This window comes from Orbicella franksi, chromosome 7 (genome assembly GCF_964199315.1).
Source record: "Orbicella franksi chromosome 7, jaOrbFran1.1, whole genome shotgun sequence".
Taxonomy (NCBI): Eukaryota; Metazoa; Cnidaria; class Anthozoa; order Scleractinia; family Merulinidae; genus Orbicella; species Orbicella franksi.
The window spans coordinates 2,465,768-2,484,176 of NC_138151.1; the positions used below are offsets into that span (position 1 = coordinate 2,465,768).

General features: G+C 38.8%; 1 protein-coding gene across 1 annotated transcript; it reads left to right on the top strand.

Moving 5' to 3' along the window:
- Positions 1–1,878: 1,878 nt before the first annotated feature.
- Positions 1,879–17,282, top strand: LOC145492047 (beta-galactosidase-1-like protein 2). The gene is made up of 18 exons (XM_081471358.1): positions 1,879–2,612; positions 2,769–2,837; positions 3,642–3,737; positions 3,952–4,060; positions 4,330–4,431; positions 4,957–5,047; positions 5,542–5,606; positions 5,921–6,071; positions 7,170–7,250; positions 7,653–7,751; positions 7,920–7,955; positions 9,392–9,444; positions 10,150–10,299; positions 10,992–11,114; positions 12,100–12,181; positions 12,989–13,076; positions 13,372–13,609; positions 16,111–17,282. Exons 1-18 carry the CDS (start codon positions 2,347–2,349, stop codon positions 16,201–16,203), a joined length of 1,992 nt encoding a protein of 663 aa, XP_081327484.1. The 5' UTR covers positions 1,879–2,346; the 3' UTR covers positions 16,204–17,282.
- The last annotated feature ends 1,127 nt before the right edge of the window (positions 17,283–18,409 follow it).

The window sequence follows — 18,409 nt, forward strand, 5'->3', positions numbered from 1 at the left end:
TATTATGTCAAACATTATTGTGGTTTTTCCTTTTATTGCCCTATGGTATGACATTTTACTCGCTCTAGCAAGATGACCTCCATCCCTGAAAAGTGACATGCAAACAATGTCTTACAGGCGAACTCAAGTTGGAGCTGTTTGCCAACAAGTACTAAAAAACTAAGTCTCCGATGTTTGACATTCCCTCAAATGATAATGAGCTGAAATGAACTTCTGAAGACATTTCGAACATTTCCTGCTCTCAGTTCCAGGTTGTGCCGGCCGAATGTAACCCGGTTGCCAGACTTTTCCATTAAAAATCAAAGAATCGTGAGAAGTGCACAGTCATTTTCTCCCATTGGTTCAATTGGCATATTACGTTGGAATGGATAGGTTTAATTAAACACGGAATTTTTAACTCTTTGAATACCAAACTTTCCCCCAAAAATACCGTTTTTAACCGTTTAGTCACATTTTTTGGCTGCCATGACGCTAAATAAGCCTAAGTTTTGCCAAGAAAGTTTTTTTTTTTCCCAAAAAGAGAGATTTTTCGAGAATTAGGTACAAAATTAAGCAATATTTCAGTTCTGGGCATGCGCATAAGCTAAAATTTTTCTCGGTCCTTTTTCTCTGGCTACCTTTTGTGTTGCATGTTCTTTCTGGCTGCCGTGAAAAGTTGCATGTTAATTATGGGCGAAGCTTAGAAATAGACCTTGATCAATCATAGGCATAGTGGACCATTTTACCACCGTTTTTCAGGCACCAAAACTGATAACGTTGATTTTCGATTTGCGACGTCGGAATATCGTCGATATCTAAACCTGACCATTGTAAGGTAAGGCCTAGCCAAGTACTACCATCTGCTTATCAATAATATCTGGTGACGTTTAAAATGATGACGTCACAAGTGGTACAAAGAGCACGACCATTAAGTGGCCGTATATGGCTACTTGGGCGTCAAAGGGTTAAGTTAACTATTAGAAGAGGCCAAAGCACCTTTAACATTGTCCATATTTTTGTTAGCTACGAAGAGAAAGCTCATTGTCCGTATCATTTAAATCGAAAGAACAGCTCGGCTTTGACTGCCGCCTCAGAAAAATATTCTGCAGATATAAGAAAAGCTAAGGCACGGATTGTGTTTGTTGTTCTTGTTTTTTCAAGACCATGGGTAATTTTTTAGCCGCCAGTTATCCGGCTTCCTCTCTCGACATCCGTCGAATAACATACTGTGTAGGGGCCCGGTAAGGTTTGGTCTCTACAGCTACTTAATAATGGTAATAGGACTGAGTGGAGTCCAATTCGGTCTGTAATAATACGAGTGATTAACAAAATCGGACGACCGCGAAGCGGGAGTCCGATTTGTTTATCACGAGTATGATTACAGACTGAATTGGACGACGCGAAGCCCTGTTACCAATTAATCAAAACTATGACAAAATTCGAGAAACGAACAAGCCATCGATTGAGCGCTGAACGATTAAACGTCGTTATATATGAATGCTGAAAAACACAGCAGTTTACTCGACAAAGAACACCGCAGCTACGGCAGCCCAGAAGGGTCACCTACCATTTTATTTTTTTAATGTTTGTTTCAATTTTTGTTTTAATTTTCGTTTTTTGTTTTTTTAATTTTTGTTTCCGTTTTTGTTTCTTAAATTTTTGTTTTTCATTGTCATTTTTTTTTTTCTGGTCAAACAAAAGAAATAAAAACGCAAACAAAAATTAACAAAACAAAAACGAAAACAAAAATTTAAAACAAAAAACGAAAATGAAAACACAAATTAAACAAACATTAAAAAAATAAAAATGGTAGGTGACCCTTCTGGGCTGCCGTAGGCAACAGCGCGAGCAAAATGACGCGTTCCGTCCAATTACAAGCATGACGAGTACACTGTCCAATTAATGCTCAAATCGGGCTGCTGATAGCCAATCACGTTCGAGAATTTTGTTATAGTTTTGATTAACCCAAAATTCAGAGTACTATGGTATTATAAAAAAAAACTGAACGAGTTGGTTTGACAATGTTGCATGTGAAATCATTATAGTTGACGGAATTTCTGCGGACCCTGCGCTGCTAGGAGCTAGATTACTTTAGTCATTATACCGCTGACTCACGGCCTGACTGACTCGAAGCTTTGCCTACCTGTGCGAGACCCAGACCGTTACACCTTGCGGTCCATAATCTGAGGGAGGAAGGAAGAAATTTTAGGAGCTGTTTTGAATGCATGTTCTTCTTACACTAACACCAATTGTGTGTCTTCGCAATGTGTTGAAGTTGTGCAATAAGTTAAATTATTGTTGTCTTCGGGTGCATCCTTTATAATAGACTGGATCGTCAATGCTTTCGTTTATCAACTACGTGGAACAATGATGCAAACCATTTATTTTCGCAAGAAGCCTTTGCTGATACTTGTCGGACTTTCAGTATGTCTTATTCTGTGGATGGCGATTCAACATTACAAAAGAGTGCCCCTGGAAATGAGTGCTTTAACAGTAACCAAGGGGCAATTCATGCTTAAAACAAAGCCTCTTCGAATTTTCAGTGGATCAATACACTACTTTAGAGTTGTGCCGGAATATTGGAGAGATCGGCTACTCAAACTTAAAGCTATGGGATTGAATACCGTAGAAACGTAAGTTTTTATTGTAAGGTAGTTAAATTTAATTGAGTAATCCGAACGAAACTCGCGATTTCGCCTTATATAACATACAACATTGAATAAAACAAACGTCGAGTGTACTTAAATGCGTTAATTATGCATACTCAATCAACAAACATTTCTCCACAGTTACGTTCCCTGGAATCTTCATGAAGAAATTAAAGGACAGTTCAACTTTGAAGGAATCTTAGATATAGTGTGAGTCTATGCCATATTAAAATTTTGTATCAGGCCCGTGGTTGGGGGAACTCCCATGTGAGCTCGTGACGTCTCACTTAGGGGTATAAGTCAAGGATTCTGGTCTCACTTAGGGGGTTGATGACAAAAGGCCACTATTTTTACCCTTCAAAGTATCTTCTTGGGTACACTCGAAGAAATGATAAGAGAAATGTTGTTATTTCTGTTTTTGGGCTCAATTTCTGCCAGTCTCTTGAGTCTGGTCTACTAGCGCGGGCTCCTTTCCTGAACAGCGGCTAGGCTCATGCCCCGATTGGTCTCCCTTAGGAGGACCCTTAGGAGTTTAGTTTAAATTTTCTGACAAGTATTGCTGACCTTTTCATATGGGGGGTGGGGGGGGGGGGTAGGGGGGAGGTCATTGCATCAGTTTCTGTAAATTATAATGTTAGTTCAGGTATTAATGTGAGTGCAATTTAATTATTAAGGCTTTACACCACTCATGATATTTTAATACCCTTTCAAATCCATGAGCCTTTAGACTGAGAAAATTATGAACATGTTGTTACTAATTTTTACTGCAGTAACAATAAATTGGCCTGCTCTCAGCCAATCACAATGAAGTAATTTTCTTAGTCTTATAAGGGTCATTATTGACAGGTTGGTGCACAGTGCTGATCGGTGCAAGTTGCAAGGTTCTTAAAATTTGGAAAATAGAAACCCTACAAAAATAAGAAAAACATGCAAGCAAAAACTAAGGCACATTTATGTTGGCCAGTATTGCAGTTTTTGTCTTCTGTCTCATTCTATGTTTAAACTGTTTTGTAGTAAATTTATTAAGATTGCCCAATCAGTTGGTTTATATGTGATCGTTCGTCCTGGACCGTACATTTGTGCAGAGTGGGACCTTGGGGGACTGCCAAGGTAAGGAATATTGCTAAACACTGAGGACATAATATTACTTATGGGAATTTACTTCCATAACAGAAAAAGAAAAAAAAAATTTATTTAATTTCTATTTGTTTGTTATAATATTGCTTAGAGGATATTGACTAGTTTTAAGCCATAAGAGAATGGGAAAACTTTGTTTTCAGCTTTTTGTTCAAATATTTTGTATACTCTGTTCTCCTAAATATAGCTGGCTCTTACGTGATCCCAACATGAAGCTTAGGTCTATGTATCCTGGATACATTCATGCCGTTGAGAAATATTTCAAGAAACTTCTCCCAATACTTGTTCCTTTACAGGTAATTTTTGCTTTGTTTTAGCGGTAGAAAATATTTTGCCTTAAACTATTTTGTTATTAATAGGAAATCAGTCATTATGTTACCTTCATGGTTAGCCCAATCCTATTGGGAAACAACCAATGATGCTTATGTTCTGTAATTAGAACATTTCATCTGAAGCATACAAGCTATACCTCTGAACATGCATAACAACCCTTTCTTTAAGTGATAGAGCTTGTGTTATTCTGGGGTGTCACTGTGTTGTGTGGTTTTGTTTGCTTGTTTTTCAGTACTCTCTTGGTGGTCCAATAATAGCATTTCAAGTAGAAAATGAATATGGAAGCTATGGAGAACATGATCTCAGCAAAGAATACATGGCTTATCTCAAAACAGTGAGCAATTTTAGCTATAAATAATGCGACTTTAAGAAAGCAATTTGCATAAAGTTAATTTGTCAGCGACTAATCCCAGTTACTGCTTTTTTGGGAGGTCTTCTTGGAGGTTTTCTTTAATTTTATGCCCTGGATAGACTCAGATGAAAGAATGATATTGGGTGGAAATGATGCAGGCCTATTTAGAATGAATTCTTCCACCTTATTTAGAGAGCTCTATTTTTCGAATGTGGAGGCTTTGTCAGTGTGCTCATCCCTGGATTGGTTGGTCTGGTTTCGAGCCCTAGCCGGGGACATTGTGTTGTGTTCTTGTGGAAGACATTTACTTTCACAGTGCCTCTCTTCACCCAGGTGTATAAATGGGTAGTGGCAAACTAAAAGGTGGGGATATAACCCTGCAATGGACTAGCATCCCATCCAGGGGAAGTAGAAATAAGGGGTGGCCACTTAATAGAGATTTAACTGTTTTTTTTTTTTTCTTTCAGTAAGTGTAGTTAATTAACTTACAATGTGGAAACATTTCAGCTTATGACAAATGAAGGCATCTCAGAGCTGTTGTTTACTTCAGATGGCATAAAACAAATGGAGGCATCATACTATCCTGAGTTACCAGGAGGTGAGAAGGAAATCATCAACTGTCAAATGTCTTTGTATCTTATCCTGAAAAGAGTTGTGAATTAATTTCAGCTTGCAAAAGGTATCCTCTAATTATTTTTAGTAAATGTCTACTTGTACACTTAAGAATTGCAACTGCTGCAGTCTGATTGGCTGAACTATTGTGAACTAGTTTGGCCATTAGTGTGCAGTGGCTGTAGGCTCTCTACAAAATGGCATCATTTTAATTAACAAATGTTAATTCAATTCCTGGTAGCACTAAAAGAAGAACACTCACAGTTTCTAGACTGTAAAGGCTGTTGCCTGTATAGACGATCAACTCATTGAAATTGAGAGCAAATAATCCAATTTGTTTGCCAACAAATAGCTAGTCTCCACAATTTTGCCAAGAGTAGATGAGGCATTTTTCCATTAGCTGTGAAAGAATACATGTACCTGTTACATGTGATTAGGTTTTGTTTGGACTTTTTTCTCTTTTTATTTATTTCTTGATAGTGTTGAAGACTGCCAATTTCCAGAACAATGAGACCATTTATCTTAAGAGGCTCAAGCAGCTACAGGTAAATATAACAGTTATGCTGTAATCATCATGTAGGTGACAAAATTTTTCAGAAGTAGTGGATTCAAATCAATCTCTATTTATTTAATGCTTTTGAAGCCAAGTTTCAAAGTCCAAATTGAGAGTACTGGTATTTATTAATTTATTTTAATTAATAATTTATAGTAATATTAACAATTTGAGTACGGAACCACTGCGAATACTAGTTAAACAACCACAAAGGAGTGACATTTTAGATGGTGGCCTACAGGAGGGGTGATAGCCAACACAAGAAATGTGTATTAAGAATGAACTGTGATTTGTTTTGTTCTATAGCCTGATAAGCCACTAATGGTGGCAGAATTTTGGCCAGGATGGTTTGATCATTGGGGTGAACAGCATCACAAGATGGAGGTGAAGAAAGTGAAAGAAAGAGTATCAAACATACTGAGAGCTGGAGCCTCTATTAACTTCTACATGTTTCATGGTAGGTTGGACACTTATAGCCTAATTAAGTGGCATGATCTCAGATCTTCTCACTTTCTTCTGTTCAAGCTGACTGTTTGACATTTTACAGTTTGATGAACCTACCAGAACAGGCTAAACTAGTATGATATATTAAAAATTATATGGTTGAACCTCCTTTAAGTGGCCACCTATTGAGCGGGCTACCCCTTATTAGTGGGCTTGTTTACAAAGTCCCAAAGTTATCATCAGAACAGGCTAAACTAGTATGATATATTAAAAATTATATGGTTGAACCTCCTTTAAGTGGCCACCTATTGAGCGGGCTACCCCTTATTAGTGGGCTTGTTTACAAAGTCCCAAAGTTATCATCAGTAAAATACAGTAAATAGAACCTTTGTTAACCAGCCACCTCTATTAAGCAGCCATGGCCACCTGTTGGTTGTCCTGATGAGAGTTCCAAATTTTATACACATAGTTCGGGTTTGTTTTGGAAAAGTTGATGACAATTAAGAGTCTGATATAGGAAGTGACAATTTATAAAAACATTCAAACAGACTTTTTGCTATGATTGTCTTGATGAGGAACTTCTATGTTCACCATGCAAGCAGCCAACCATATCAACAAAATATTCAAAGTACACCAACACCTATTAAGTGGCCAATCCCAGTGTTAAGCGGCCACCTTCCGTTTTTCCGAGGGTGGCCACTTAATAGGCGTTCGACTGTAGTGTGTGGTCTTGTGCTTACAATTTTGCAGGAAAGGGTGAACTACAGTATTGTGCAAAACTAATGATAGCGAAATGCGTGAATTTCGTTCTTTGTTTCCGCAAACTTTCAAAGAAAATTTGCCCGAAAATTCGAGCATCTTTTTGCAATGTTCATCATGTTACGCTCTCACAGTGCATGTTTACAGCAGTCTTAATTAATTGCTACTATTACATTATAATAATTTATGATTGTATTCCTGACCTGTTTTTTTTAACATCCTCCTAGCCATGCAGGCCTATAAAACTTAAAATGAAGAATTTTGGACTGTGTAATTATAAAATGTGCCAGAAAGTTATAATGAAGAAATTATGATCATAACAGATACTAATGTTTGTTTTATCATTTTGAAGGAGGAACAAATTTTGGCTTCATGAATGGTGGCAATGCTATCGCACATGAGTTTAAGTACCAGCCAACAGTCACTTCTTATGGTATGTGAACAACTGCATAATGTTTTTCAGTATCATTTTGACACTTCACCAGCCCTTTTTTTTGTTGACATAATGAAACAGAAAGCTAGGAAACATTACTGACACTTCCTCAGGTATTACAATGAGTAACTAATCATCATTCTTGCCCTGAGCTTAAAATAATGTCAAGCGACTTTTCTTTTCTTAAGTAGTAACTTTTGTGCTGTTGGGGTTTTTATGCCATTGTCCCAAACATTCCTTGAAACTAAGGTTTAATATATAAGGTATACAGTATATAGCGTAAATCTTGATTAAGAATCAAAAATAGATTTTTAACATAACATTAACAGCTGCATTAACCTGATATTGTTTTAAAATTAATCCACTGATTGAAAGTTCTCCTGTAATTGTTAAATTCTGTAGATTACGATGCTCCATTGTCAGAAGCTGGTGACATCACTGAGAAGTTCCACGCATTGAAAGAAGTTATTGAACAATACAATCCAGATGTCGACAAAGAAGGTGATTAAACGTGTATCTGACATGATGTTATTGTGGAATTCACCTCATTCAATAACTGGAATATCGGCAAACACTGTCCAGCCAAATTGCCCATAAAATACTAAACGATTCTAAATGAAAAATAAAAGCTGCGCATTGACAATATTTCTCAAACTATTTGTTTTTCAGTTTCATTTAATGAGCACCACAAGAGGACAACATATGGTAGGGACATTGATAATATTAACATGAAGCTTTACTGATGCAGTGAGGGTAGGAACCATTTGCATGAAATGATGCGTGAATTTATAATGGTTATAAAGGCGCACAATGGCCATGTTAACTTGAATCACAATCCATTATCATATGTAAGTTGAGTTTGCCATTGGTTCTTGTCCTTTTACTGACGGTATCTCACTAGGTTCTCAGGTTTTCTTCCTCCAAAAAAATTCCCAATTCCAAGTTAATCTGAGTTCTGAGAGTTGAATGTGTGCTACCCTTCCTAGACAAATTTAGTCCATACACCAATTAATTAATTTACCATAGAATTCCAAAAGTAACGGCTCCCCAAAAATAACAGCTTCCCGAAAGTAACCCTGATTTTTTATCTTCCTATTGAACCCCAAAAGTAATGGCCCACATGAAAGTAGCGGCCCTTTGAAGAAGTCACTAAAAGAGAAGCTCTTTTATCTCAATCGCAATGCAGATGGAACAGCCTGCCTGCAGCACTGAACAACTTGGAAGAGTTATTTGTGATTTTATTTTGAACTTTTGTGCTCCTTCCTTAACTGACTGTTTCTTGAAACTATGATTTATAATCTGTAATTATCTGGCAGCAAAGTCAAATAATACAGTATAAATTATGTAATTACAGTCAAACCTATATTAAGCAGCCACTCTCGGGGACGAGACAACTGGCCACTTACCAGTAATAGAAGTGGCTGTTTGATAGTGGTTAACCCGAAAACAACGTTGGGCATGGCCTAGTTTTCAGTTTATCAAATATAAGTACAAGCAAATGCTAGTGGAGAAAAAGTAGAACAATGATGTTTATAATATGGTCCATAATGTTAACAAAAGCCAATGAAACAGTTACATTTCCACATTGTCATTCTCTTACCTTCATCTGGATAAAAACGTCCAACTTCAAATCTTTCTGGCCGTTTAATAGAGGTATAAAACAAAGCAAAATCACCCTTGGGATGGGAAGAAGCTGGCGTTGGCAGCTTAATAGCGGTGGCTGTTGAATAGAGGTTTTTATTACAGTGTAAAAGTATAGCTGACAATTTTTCTGGGACTTTGGCTGCTGGCCACCAAATAAAGGTTGGCCACTTAATAGGGGGCCGCTTAATAGAGATTCAAATTTAGTTTATACTTTCGCCCTACAGTACCAACATGTAGTGCCTTGTTTGTTTATATACAGCCTGCTTTGTTTATAATGTGGGTACTTTGTTTGAAACAACTGTGAATTACTGAACAAACGGTTTTTAACCATCCAAAAGAAATGGCTACCCAAAAGTGACAGCTATCTGAAAGTAGCAGCCCCTTTTGCCAGCTAAATCTGAAAGTAACTGAAGCCATTACTTTCAGAATTCAAATGGTATAAATTTATTGGGCATAGTATTACAATATATATTAGAATCAAATATTTTGTTTTGCAGAGGATGTTGAGATGCAGCATGTTTTACAGCTTGGAGAATTGGTGCATTTCTTTGTAAGTATTAAGGTATATTATTATATGGCTAGCTCCATGAGCGGGCAAGATGAATCAAATCCTGCACTGTGATTGGCTACCTGAGCGGGCAAGATGGAGCTATCTTGCCTGCTCGGGACTACCCGCCTCGTCCTGCAAGAAAAATTTCCCCAAAGCCATATAATAAATCCTTTATTGACTAAGTGTGAGGTAGAGATGGCTGGATATTGTCCTTGTTCTTTTTTTGCGAGTTTATGGACCTCGACTCCGTTTTGGTCCATAAACATGCAAAAAAGGAACAAGGCCAATATCTAGCCATCTTGAGCTCACACTTGGTCAATAACCCATAATGATGTCTTGTAATGGAAAGCTTGTTACAAGTTGGAAACTAATATTCCTCATTACTAGTGGTAAACACATAGCTCCTTCTCCTGCTCCTGTTCCTGCCCCTGCTTCTGCCCCTACTGCTGCCCCTGCCCCTCCCCCTACCCCTGCCCCTGCTCCTGCTTCTGCCCCTCCCCCTGCCCCTGCCCCTGTCCCTACCTCTGCTCCTGCTCCTGCTCCTGCTCCTGCTCCTACTCCTACTCCTGCTGCTGTTCCTGCTCCTGCTCCTGCTCCTGTTCTTGTTCTTGTTCTTGTTTTCCAAACTACACGTTAACAGGATAACTTTGGAAACAGTTTCGGAATAGTTGTTGTAAGTTTGTTTGTTTGTTTGTTCTTTTCCAGACGTCAGTGGAGACAGAGAATGTGATGCCCATGGAACAGCTACCTATTAACAACAATGGTGGACAGGGATATGGCTTCATTCTGTATCAAAAAGAGCTTGATACAATCCCCAGAGAAATCACAATCAACAACGTAAAGGACAGAGCACAGGTAGTACGGAAATCACCGAACTTTGGATTGGGCTTGAAGTTTCGTACAGTGACCACTTCCACTTTATTGAGCTGACCCCCCCCCCCCCCCCCCACATCCCTTTATGTTGTCGTGAGTTGACTGTAAGTGAAGTTCAAACTGAAGGTGGGGAAAGAGTGAGAAGTGGATAAATATGTTAAAAATAACCCATCTATCCGCTTTGTTCCTTCCCCCCACCTTTAGTTTAAACTCGTACCTTGTATCCCATTGCTGCACCTCGGTCAAAGACCACTCCCATAAAGTTCGTTTACCTTCGTTTGCTGCCCATGGACTTTACATCTGTAACCTGAAGCTAGGTAACATCTCCCATGCATACTGAAGGCCATCAAGTCATGGAGCCGACCGCACAATTGGAACCTCTTGTAAAGGGATAGCTCTTATACACAAATAAGCACTTCAGTCTGTTTTCACTAGTTTGTATTGGAAGGAGATTTTTAGGAACATTCTCTAAGTTGCTGACTCCTGGTGGTCCGTTCTACTATAGGTTGAAAACACTTACTGGAATGTGACAGATCAATTCTTATAATAACGTTCTTAGTGTATAGACAGGTTCTTGACTTTTACAGCGAATCAGTAGTACAAATGCGTCCTATATTTAATGAAAGGTAGATTTGTTACTAAAATTCAACTCTTTTATTTTCGATTTGTTGTAGGTTTTCCTTGACTTCAAACTGATCCACACAATTGATGCAATGAAACGAGATAAACATTACATTGACGAGAAAGAGCTTTGGAAAGTGGCAATAAAACTTGATCACCAAAAGCACAGTGAAAAGGTGACAAACTTAGTTCATTATGTTGTTCTTTGTTCTTCTCGACGGTGACTTCGGTACAGTTTATAGCGGGGCTCCAGTGGCCCTTTGGGCCGCCAAGCGGAGAACCATACTCATATAGGAAAGAAAAGAAAACCAATGAATGGATAATCTCATGGTTATCATGGCTATCAGTTTCCTTCTTAATGTTTCCTACAGTTTTTAGAACTTATGGAAAGCCCTACTGATTAATTAGCAATTGGTCCTCGTGTCGTACAATCTAGGGAGTAATCCTGCTCGTAATTTCAAATCAGCCTCGTGCTTCGCACTCGTCCGATTTTGACATTACTCGCGCGATTACTCCCTAAATTGTACTCCAGTTCAATTACTTATGGTACTCAGTCCAATTACTATTACTAATACGTTGACCGAGACATGCAGCTTTGTTTCATAGCGTACTTCTTTGATACGTACTTCTTTGCCAATTGACACCTGTCAAAACAAGTTATCTGCTGACCAGTACACGTGACCTTGTCGCAGGCTCATTTTGTAAAATTGACTGCTGACCAAAGTACTAGTTTTCGATAGGATCTCGAGCTCAAGCCAGGTTTACTTGTTGTAATTAGGGCTGGGTTGTTCAGAAGTCGGTAGACACATCCCGAAATGTTAACTGTAGTATAAATTTTTCTTGTGTAAAAATGTTTTTAACTGCTTATGTTTTGTGTAGTTTGAGATTATTCAAACTCAGAACAGAAGGCCAAACAATATATAAACAGAAAACCTAATCGCAAAGTTACAAAACTCAAATCAAACTTCTCGCTTATCCTGGGTTAGCTCAATCGGGTTTTGGACAACCCGGCCCTGGAGCTCCGCTTTTAGGCTTGGCTAAATCTCTATATTACACTTGTATAAATTATCCGTAATATTCTCATGGAAGGAAAAAGATTAGGCCGTGAGCTCACAAACAATCAGATGAACACAAGCAAAGATTTGTTTCTTGTCCTTGCAGGGTTCTAAAATTCAGCTTGACATTCTTGTTGAAAACATGGGACGTGTGAACTTTTTGAAAGACATGAACAGACAACGGAAAGGTGAGGGTATTTATTTTACCCTTTTTGAGTCTGGTTATCTCTGCCAAGGAAAAGATATACTGACAATGTTTACAGCACCTGTGAATTTCTAGCTTTGTACTTCTGGTTCGTGGACACAGGCAGTGGAAGCACAAGGGACGGTCCGAGCGTACATTTAATTACTACACAGTTACTAATACACTTGAAGAAATATCTCGATTCTGATTGGCTAAACGGGAGTGCAGTTTCCATATAACATGAGTGCAAATTTGACACGCAAGTGCAAAATTGAAACACCAGTGCAAATTACAACGAAGATTTCCGAAGTTAGAACGGAGAAACTCGTGACTACTGACGGTAGTCCTAAGTATTTCGAAGGTAGACGAAGTTCACTCCAAGCCGTCCGAAGATAGCCGAAGGTTATTGGACGTTTTAGGAGCACTTCGGAAGATCAACAAATATCGCCCAAACATTCAGGAACACCTCCGACAATCACCCGAACCCCTCCGAAGATTGCCGAAACGTTACAATGATATACGAAGATTGCCAAAGATCACCCGAAGCTTGCCGAAGACTTTCGAACATTCGAACATTGGAAGTCTTGTGAATTTAAAGTGTATTATTAATAGGTAATCACATGATTATTCCCATGCAATTTGGAATAAATAAGCATAATTTGTAAATTAGTCGTGCTTATTTATTCCAAATTGCACTGGAAATCATGTGATAACCTATAATAAAAGCAGTTTTTATCGTCTGTGCTCAGCTACTGTTTTAAGGAACGTAGAATTGGCGCGGTAAAGTGTTCAAATGTTATTTTTTGTCCAGGTATACTTGGTGATATTCTGGTAGATGGAAAAAAACAAAGAGGCTGGAAAATCTACCCAATGGACTTCAAGGGAGACTTTTTCAAAAGGTAAAAATTTTAGTGAGCAAAAGCATTTATTAATCTTTTTTCTTGATTGTTACCGAAAACAGTGTTACTAGCGAAATATTGTATTGAACCTATTGCAACGTCATACACATTGAAATTTTAGTGAAGAAAAACCTTTATCAGCCGTAATGGATTTTTTTCGCGAGTTTTTAATCTTCTTGCTAAGTGAATGCAATGGAAAATCGCTTTACTTGTGACTTGTTGTATTACAACTACCATATGCATATTGCAACGCTATTTACCACCATTACAAAAACACTATTACGTTGTGTTGTAGAATAAGTAGAGAATCAGATTGGACGAAAATGAAAGAAGGAGATTTACCCTCCATACCATCACTATACCGTGGAACATTTGAGGTGACAGAGGAACCTAAAGACACATTCCTGTACATGAAAGGTTGGACCAAAGGCGTGTGCTTCATTAATGGACATAACCTAGGCAGGTACTGGCAAATAGGGCCACAAGAGACGCTATATCTCCCAGCACCATGGTTAAACAAGGGACATAATGAGGTATGTTAGTTAACATGAAATACTGTACAGTGGAATGTTGAGTTTTTTGAACCACGGACATTGGTACCTTTGTAAGAACGTTTTGCCAACGGTTCGAAAAATATAAGGTACGAAAAATGCGGAATTCCAGTTCATTATATGGCAAGGTATATCATGGTTTATTCTATTTACTCGGGCTTCCGTAAGAAAGCCAAAGTCAAAAAATGCAAGCCGTTCGTCGTCGTCGTCGCCGTGTTTGGTCGCCAAATGGGGGGTCATGGTCGCAGGCGTTCCTAGCGTAGTGCGAGAAAACTGGGGATTAGAATACGACAGCGCTCGCTCTTCGTGAACAGGGAGCTTAAGCAAACCACGACGACGACGGCAACGAGAACGTCACTAAACAAAAGGTTTAATGAGCAAAACAGTAGCTGTGCACGTGCGTTATAAATCTTTGTACATTTCTTTGCCGTCCTCTGCAAAACAACAACGTAAAATGACCAAGGTCTGCGTCGTCTACGGAACGTGGACGACGAACGCTAATTTTTCGTTTTTCCATTTGGAATTGAACGCCGTCGTTGCATATTTAGCTTACTCAGGTTTAAAGAGCCATTGGCGTATTGAACAGATCTAAACAATCACGAATTTCGCTTGTAAAATATAAATACATTTTTTACTAGGCGTCGTCCTCGGCGTCGCCGTTGTCGTTGCTTAAGCTCCCTAATATCAATGTGAATGTTGTGTTTTGCGAGGAAAGTTTGGGAAAGACTCGAAGAAGATGTCGATCGTTTTCAGAACGGTTTGGCCCACGAATTATATTGCTTGAAAGCCGCCGGATAGGCAAAGTTCATGCTCATTCTCATGAGATAACAACGCAGCCATTTACGAGTTCAAACTACGAAAATCATGATGCTGAGGCGAACAACTCGGATATCGAAAAATCAAAGAATCGTCGTAAGCAGAACTTGGAAGATGAGGCAAATAACATGCAATTGGATAAAGAGGATACTCAACGAAGCAACTTGAATAGTAAACATCTAAGCGTAACTCTGTGTGTTAAAACGTATCCTGATTCCTCTATTTGTTTTTACCCGGCAGCCGGGAAGTGTTTTCAAAAAGCTAGATACCTGGCAGTCTGAAATTGCAACCTGTAGCGGACTTTCGTCACGTTATGGTCTGTTATGTGCTTCCATGCCGAGGCAATGTGAATTGAATGCAGTTCGGAAATCCATTGCAATTGGTATTTCTACGCAGAGATCGAGCATTCTCAGCAGGTTCGAATGGACATTTCGGTGGAAAAAACGGAAAGAATTTCTGACTTCCGGGGATATATGTTTTTTTTGAAAATCGTGCCCGGGAGTCACACAAAGTTCGTTGGACAACTTGCAAACTCAAATTATTGAATAAAATCTCTTGGTGTTTATGACCAGAGATCAAAATACTTGTTTAAATACTTTCGGGAGGTTTGAAATAATAACAGTAATTTTTGTAGAAATTGATTATCTAGGAATTTTTGACCGCCGGGTAGCTAGCTTTTTGAACAACCTTGCCCGTGAGTCAAGATTGTCGTAGTATGTCTGGCGAGAATTCGTCCACTACAAAACCAAAACAATTATTTAGAGTCACCTGGCATTTCTGGACAAATATATCTTCATTGTGGACTGAATGTCAAAACATCGAGATTTTATGGTATGTCCAAGCTCGAAAAATTTCCTCAACTACAAAGCCAAATTAGTACTTGAAATCGCTTGACATTTCTAAACAAAGATCTACTATTCTAAGTAATGAGTTATTTCGTGGAAATTCTATAATAATTTCAGGCTGCCGGGTATCTATCTTTCTGAAAACACTTCCCGGCTGCCGGGTATCTAGACGCAATGTTCAGTTTTTATTGTGTTCAATACGCTTACTTGCGGTACGAAGCCCGAGTAAACGCTCTTAGAGCGTCTAGTTCTTGATGTAAATCTGAGCGTTTTGATTGGTTCTTTCTTGGTCAGGATTTTGCTATTCGCACCGTTTTCATTGAAAGGGTCATAAGCCGTGTGGCTGTTTTTTTGTTTGTTTTCGAGTGCCATATAATAAACTACTTACTAATATAACCTGGCTTGCTCGGGCCCTACTGGGGAATAATGGCCCTCGGAGAACCAACTGACCCTACGAATATTGGCCCTACGGACTTCGTCCCGCTTGGTCCCTACTGCCACGACCTCGGGTCAATATTCCCCAGTACGGCCCTCTTGCTCAGTTCGTAAGAAGTGTACAGGGATTATTTTTGAACCTAATCTACACCCTCTTAAGGTATTTTGATGCACTCTATTTTCCGACGGGCACCATGATTCATTTTCCATGCATCGAAGCTAATGTGGCGTACACCTTTGGTGTTTAAAACATCTTCGTACCAGAAGATGAAAATACTGATGCCCCACACGATGAATGGACATGATGAAGTATTAAAATACTCATTGATGTCACAATAGTTTGAGCGTGGAGAGATTCTATAGACAACAATTTTGGTTCTCTTTCAGTTGGTGGTGTTTGAATTGGAGAAATGTGAAGTTCCCGATGTTTCATTTGTCACAGAGCCAAAGATTATGGGAGAACCTGTTTATAGACATTAAAAAAAAAAAGTGATGTCACGAACAGAATTATGTAAGCTAATGATTGTATGAAAGATCATATATTTGAACCGGAACTGCCGAGAAAGATGTAAAGACATGAATGGTCATCGAAGTTTTGTACGCAACTGCAGTTCTGAAGTTAAAGCCCGATTTTTTTTCAGGCTCAACATATTTGCTAGAGTACTCCCCACTTTACCCACCAACGTTTATTGAAGTGGAAAGAAGTCTTCAACTGAAGTTGAATTGATTTGAATTACCACAATGAGTCGGTTAATTCCCGGGGCTCAGATTGGATTTTGTATGCTCAAAAAAAGAGCGCTCTATGTAAACGTTATAACTCTTCAGCTAAAAAGGAATGGTCGGCTTCAAGAGGTGTTTTTGTGTTTTTATCACCCGCTTTGGTCCGAAATAAAGCATAAATATTGATTGTGGGAACCTTACTTAAAGACCATATGGATTCTGGACCCCAGACCTTCGCTTTCCGGACTAAGCCATTAGGCATGCGCAAAAGAGCATAGCTCCAGGGTGCAGGGGGCCAGATGAAAATCGAATCACCAGGGTAATTACGTTCTGTGGGTAGCATATACATATATACATTGCTTTCTGGACGCTCTGTAATTAGCCTTTCAGTGTAAGGGTAGTTTCTATAGTTAGTTCTGAAAATATTCACCCTTACAAAATATGCTACGACAGGAATGATCGCGTAGTTATGTACACAACGTGAACGTTCAAGCCTGAACTATCTTCATCTTACATTTTGAGGCTTTATTTTCACAACTGCTTATAAGTTGTGTACATAACTGCGATGATCAATCATGTCTTTACATCTTTCACCGCAGTTCAAATTTAATATCTTTCACACATTCACTTACACATTAGAAAACACGTGAGTAAGTAATCTGTAACAAAAATTATAAATAAATATCCTAGCGGTGTTATAAATAAATATCCTAGGGGTACATTTTGTGGAAATTTATATGATAAAGAAAATAAAAAAAATACAAAGGGAGTTTGTATCCAACTGTTCAACTTGTATTTGTCGGAGTGGTCCCAGCGACCAGTGAGAAAACCTGGTAAAGTTGGGTGTGATAATCTCACGACGTTCTGCTTGCTCGCGCAATGATCAATTTTGGTACAGTTTTCACACCGTTGCGCTCTTCCAGTGTTTCCGGCTGCTAGCGTTTCAATGAAGTTGGTTACGTGACAGTTCACGTGGTGTATTGCAGACGTATTGACCTCCAGTGGTTCACTCTGTGTTGTGCGCATTCAGTTTTCTAACGGTAACTTGAGGAATCGAGATCTGCTCATAATGAGAGAAGGCGAAGAAGGGTAGGGCGAGAGGGGGACGAGGGAAGTAATTGTGCCATTGGCATTTGTACCACACTTCTACCTCCTTGTACACACTAAAATGGCTGACCACTCCTGCGGGTTCGTTTTGAGATATTTTATTAATAAAAGTTTTCCTTGTTGCACCACTTCTTTCTTGAACTCATTACTACTCAAGCGTTACAGAGCGTTTTCACGTGACGTCATCAAATTCTTAAAGCCAAAACTAAAGAGCCACCGAACTTTTTATCTTCGTCAGTCATAAGATGTACTAAATGTATATCTGTTAACAACTTTCCAGCTCAATAGCGTCTTTGGAAACCAGCGCATTTTGCATTTCAGAGTTATGGTGGTGTGTGACACAAAGCTACGATCGCGGCGTGTCTAAAACACAGGCCACGGGTCATTGTTTTACCAATAACCCTAACCCTAACCACAACCCTAACCCCTTCCTAATGCTAACCTTAGGTTTAAATACTGCACTAAGACAATGTTTAGGCTTAAGGTTAGTATTAGTAAAGGTTTAAGGTTTTTTCAGTATTAGTAAAAACAGTAATAGCCAGTGACCCGTGACCTGTGTTTTAGACTCGCCACTACGATCGCGTTTGTCGAAAAATATGTATTTATCTCGTGATTTTAAGCCGTTTAAGACGTTATAGTATTTGGAAAAGTGCTTATTTAAAGGCTTTTTTGTTCATTGGAGACAATCAGTCTCCTAGATAACCAGAGAAAGTTCCAGATGTTTATACTATTTTCCGGCCGCCATATTAGTGTGCCAAAGAGGAACACCTACATGTCGGCTCCATACTAGGATCTGTAAATTTGCGCGGCACATTTCCACGAATATCTCAACTTTGGGGCAACGCACACTTCTTAAACT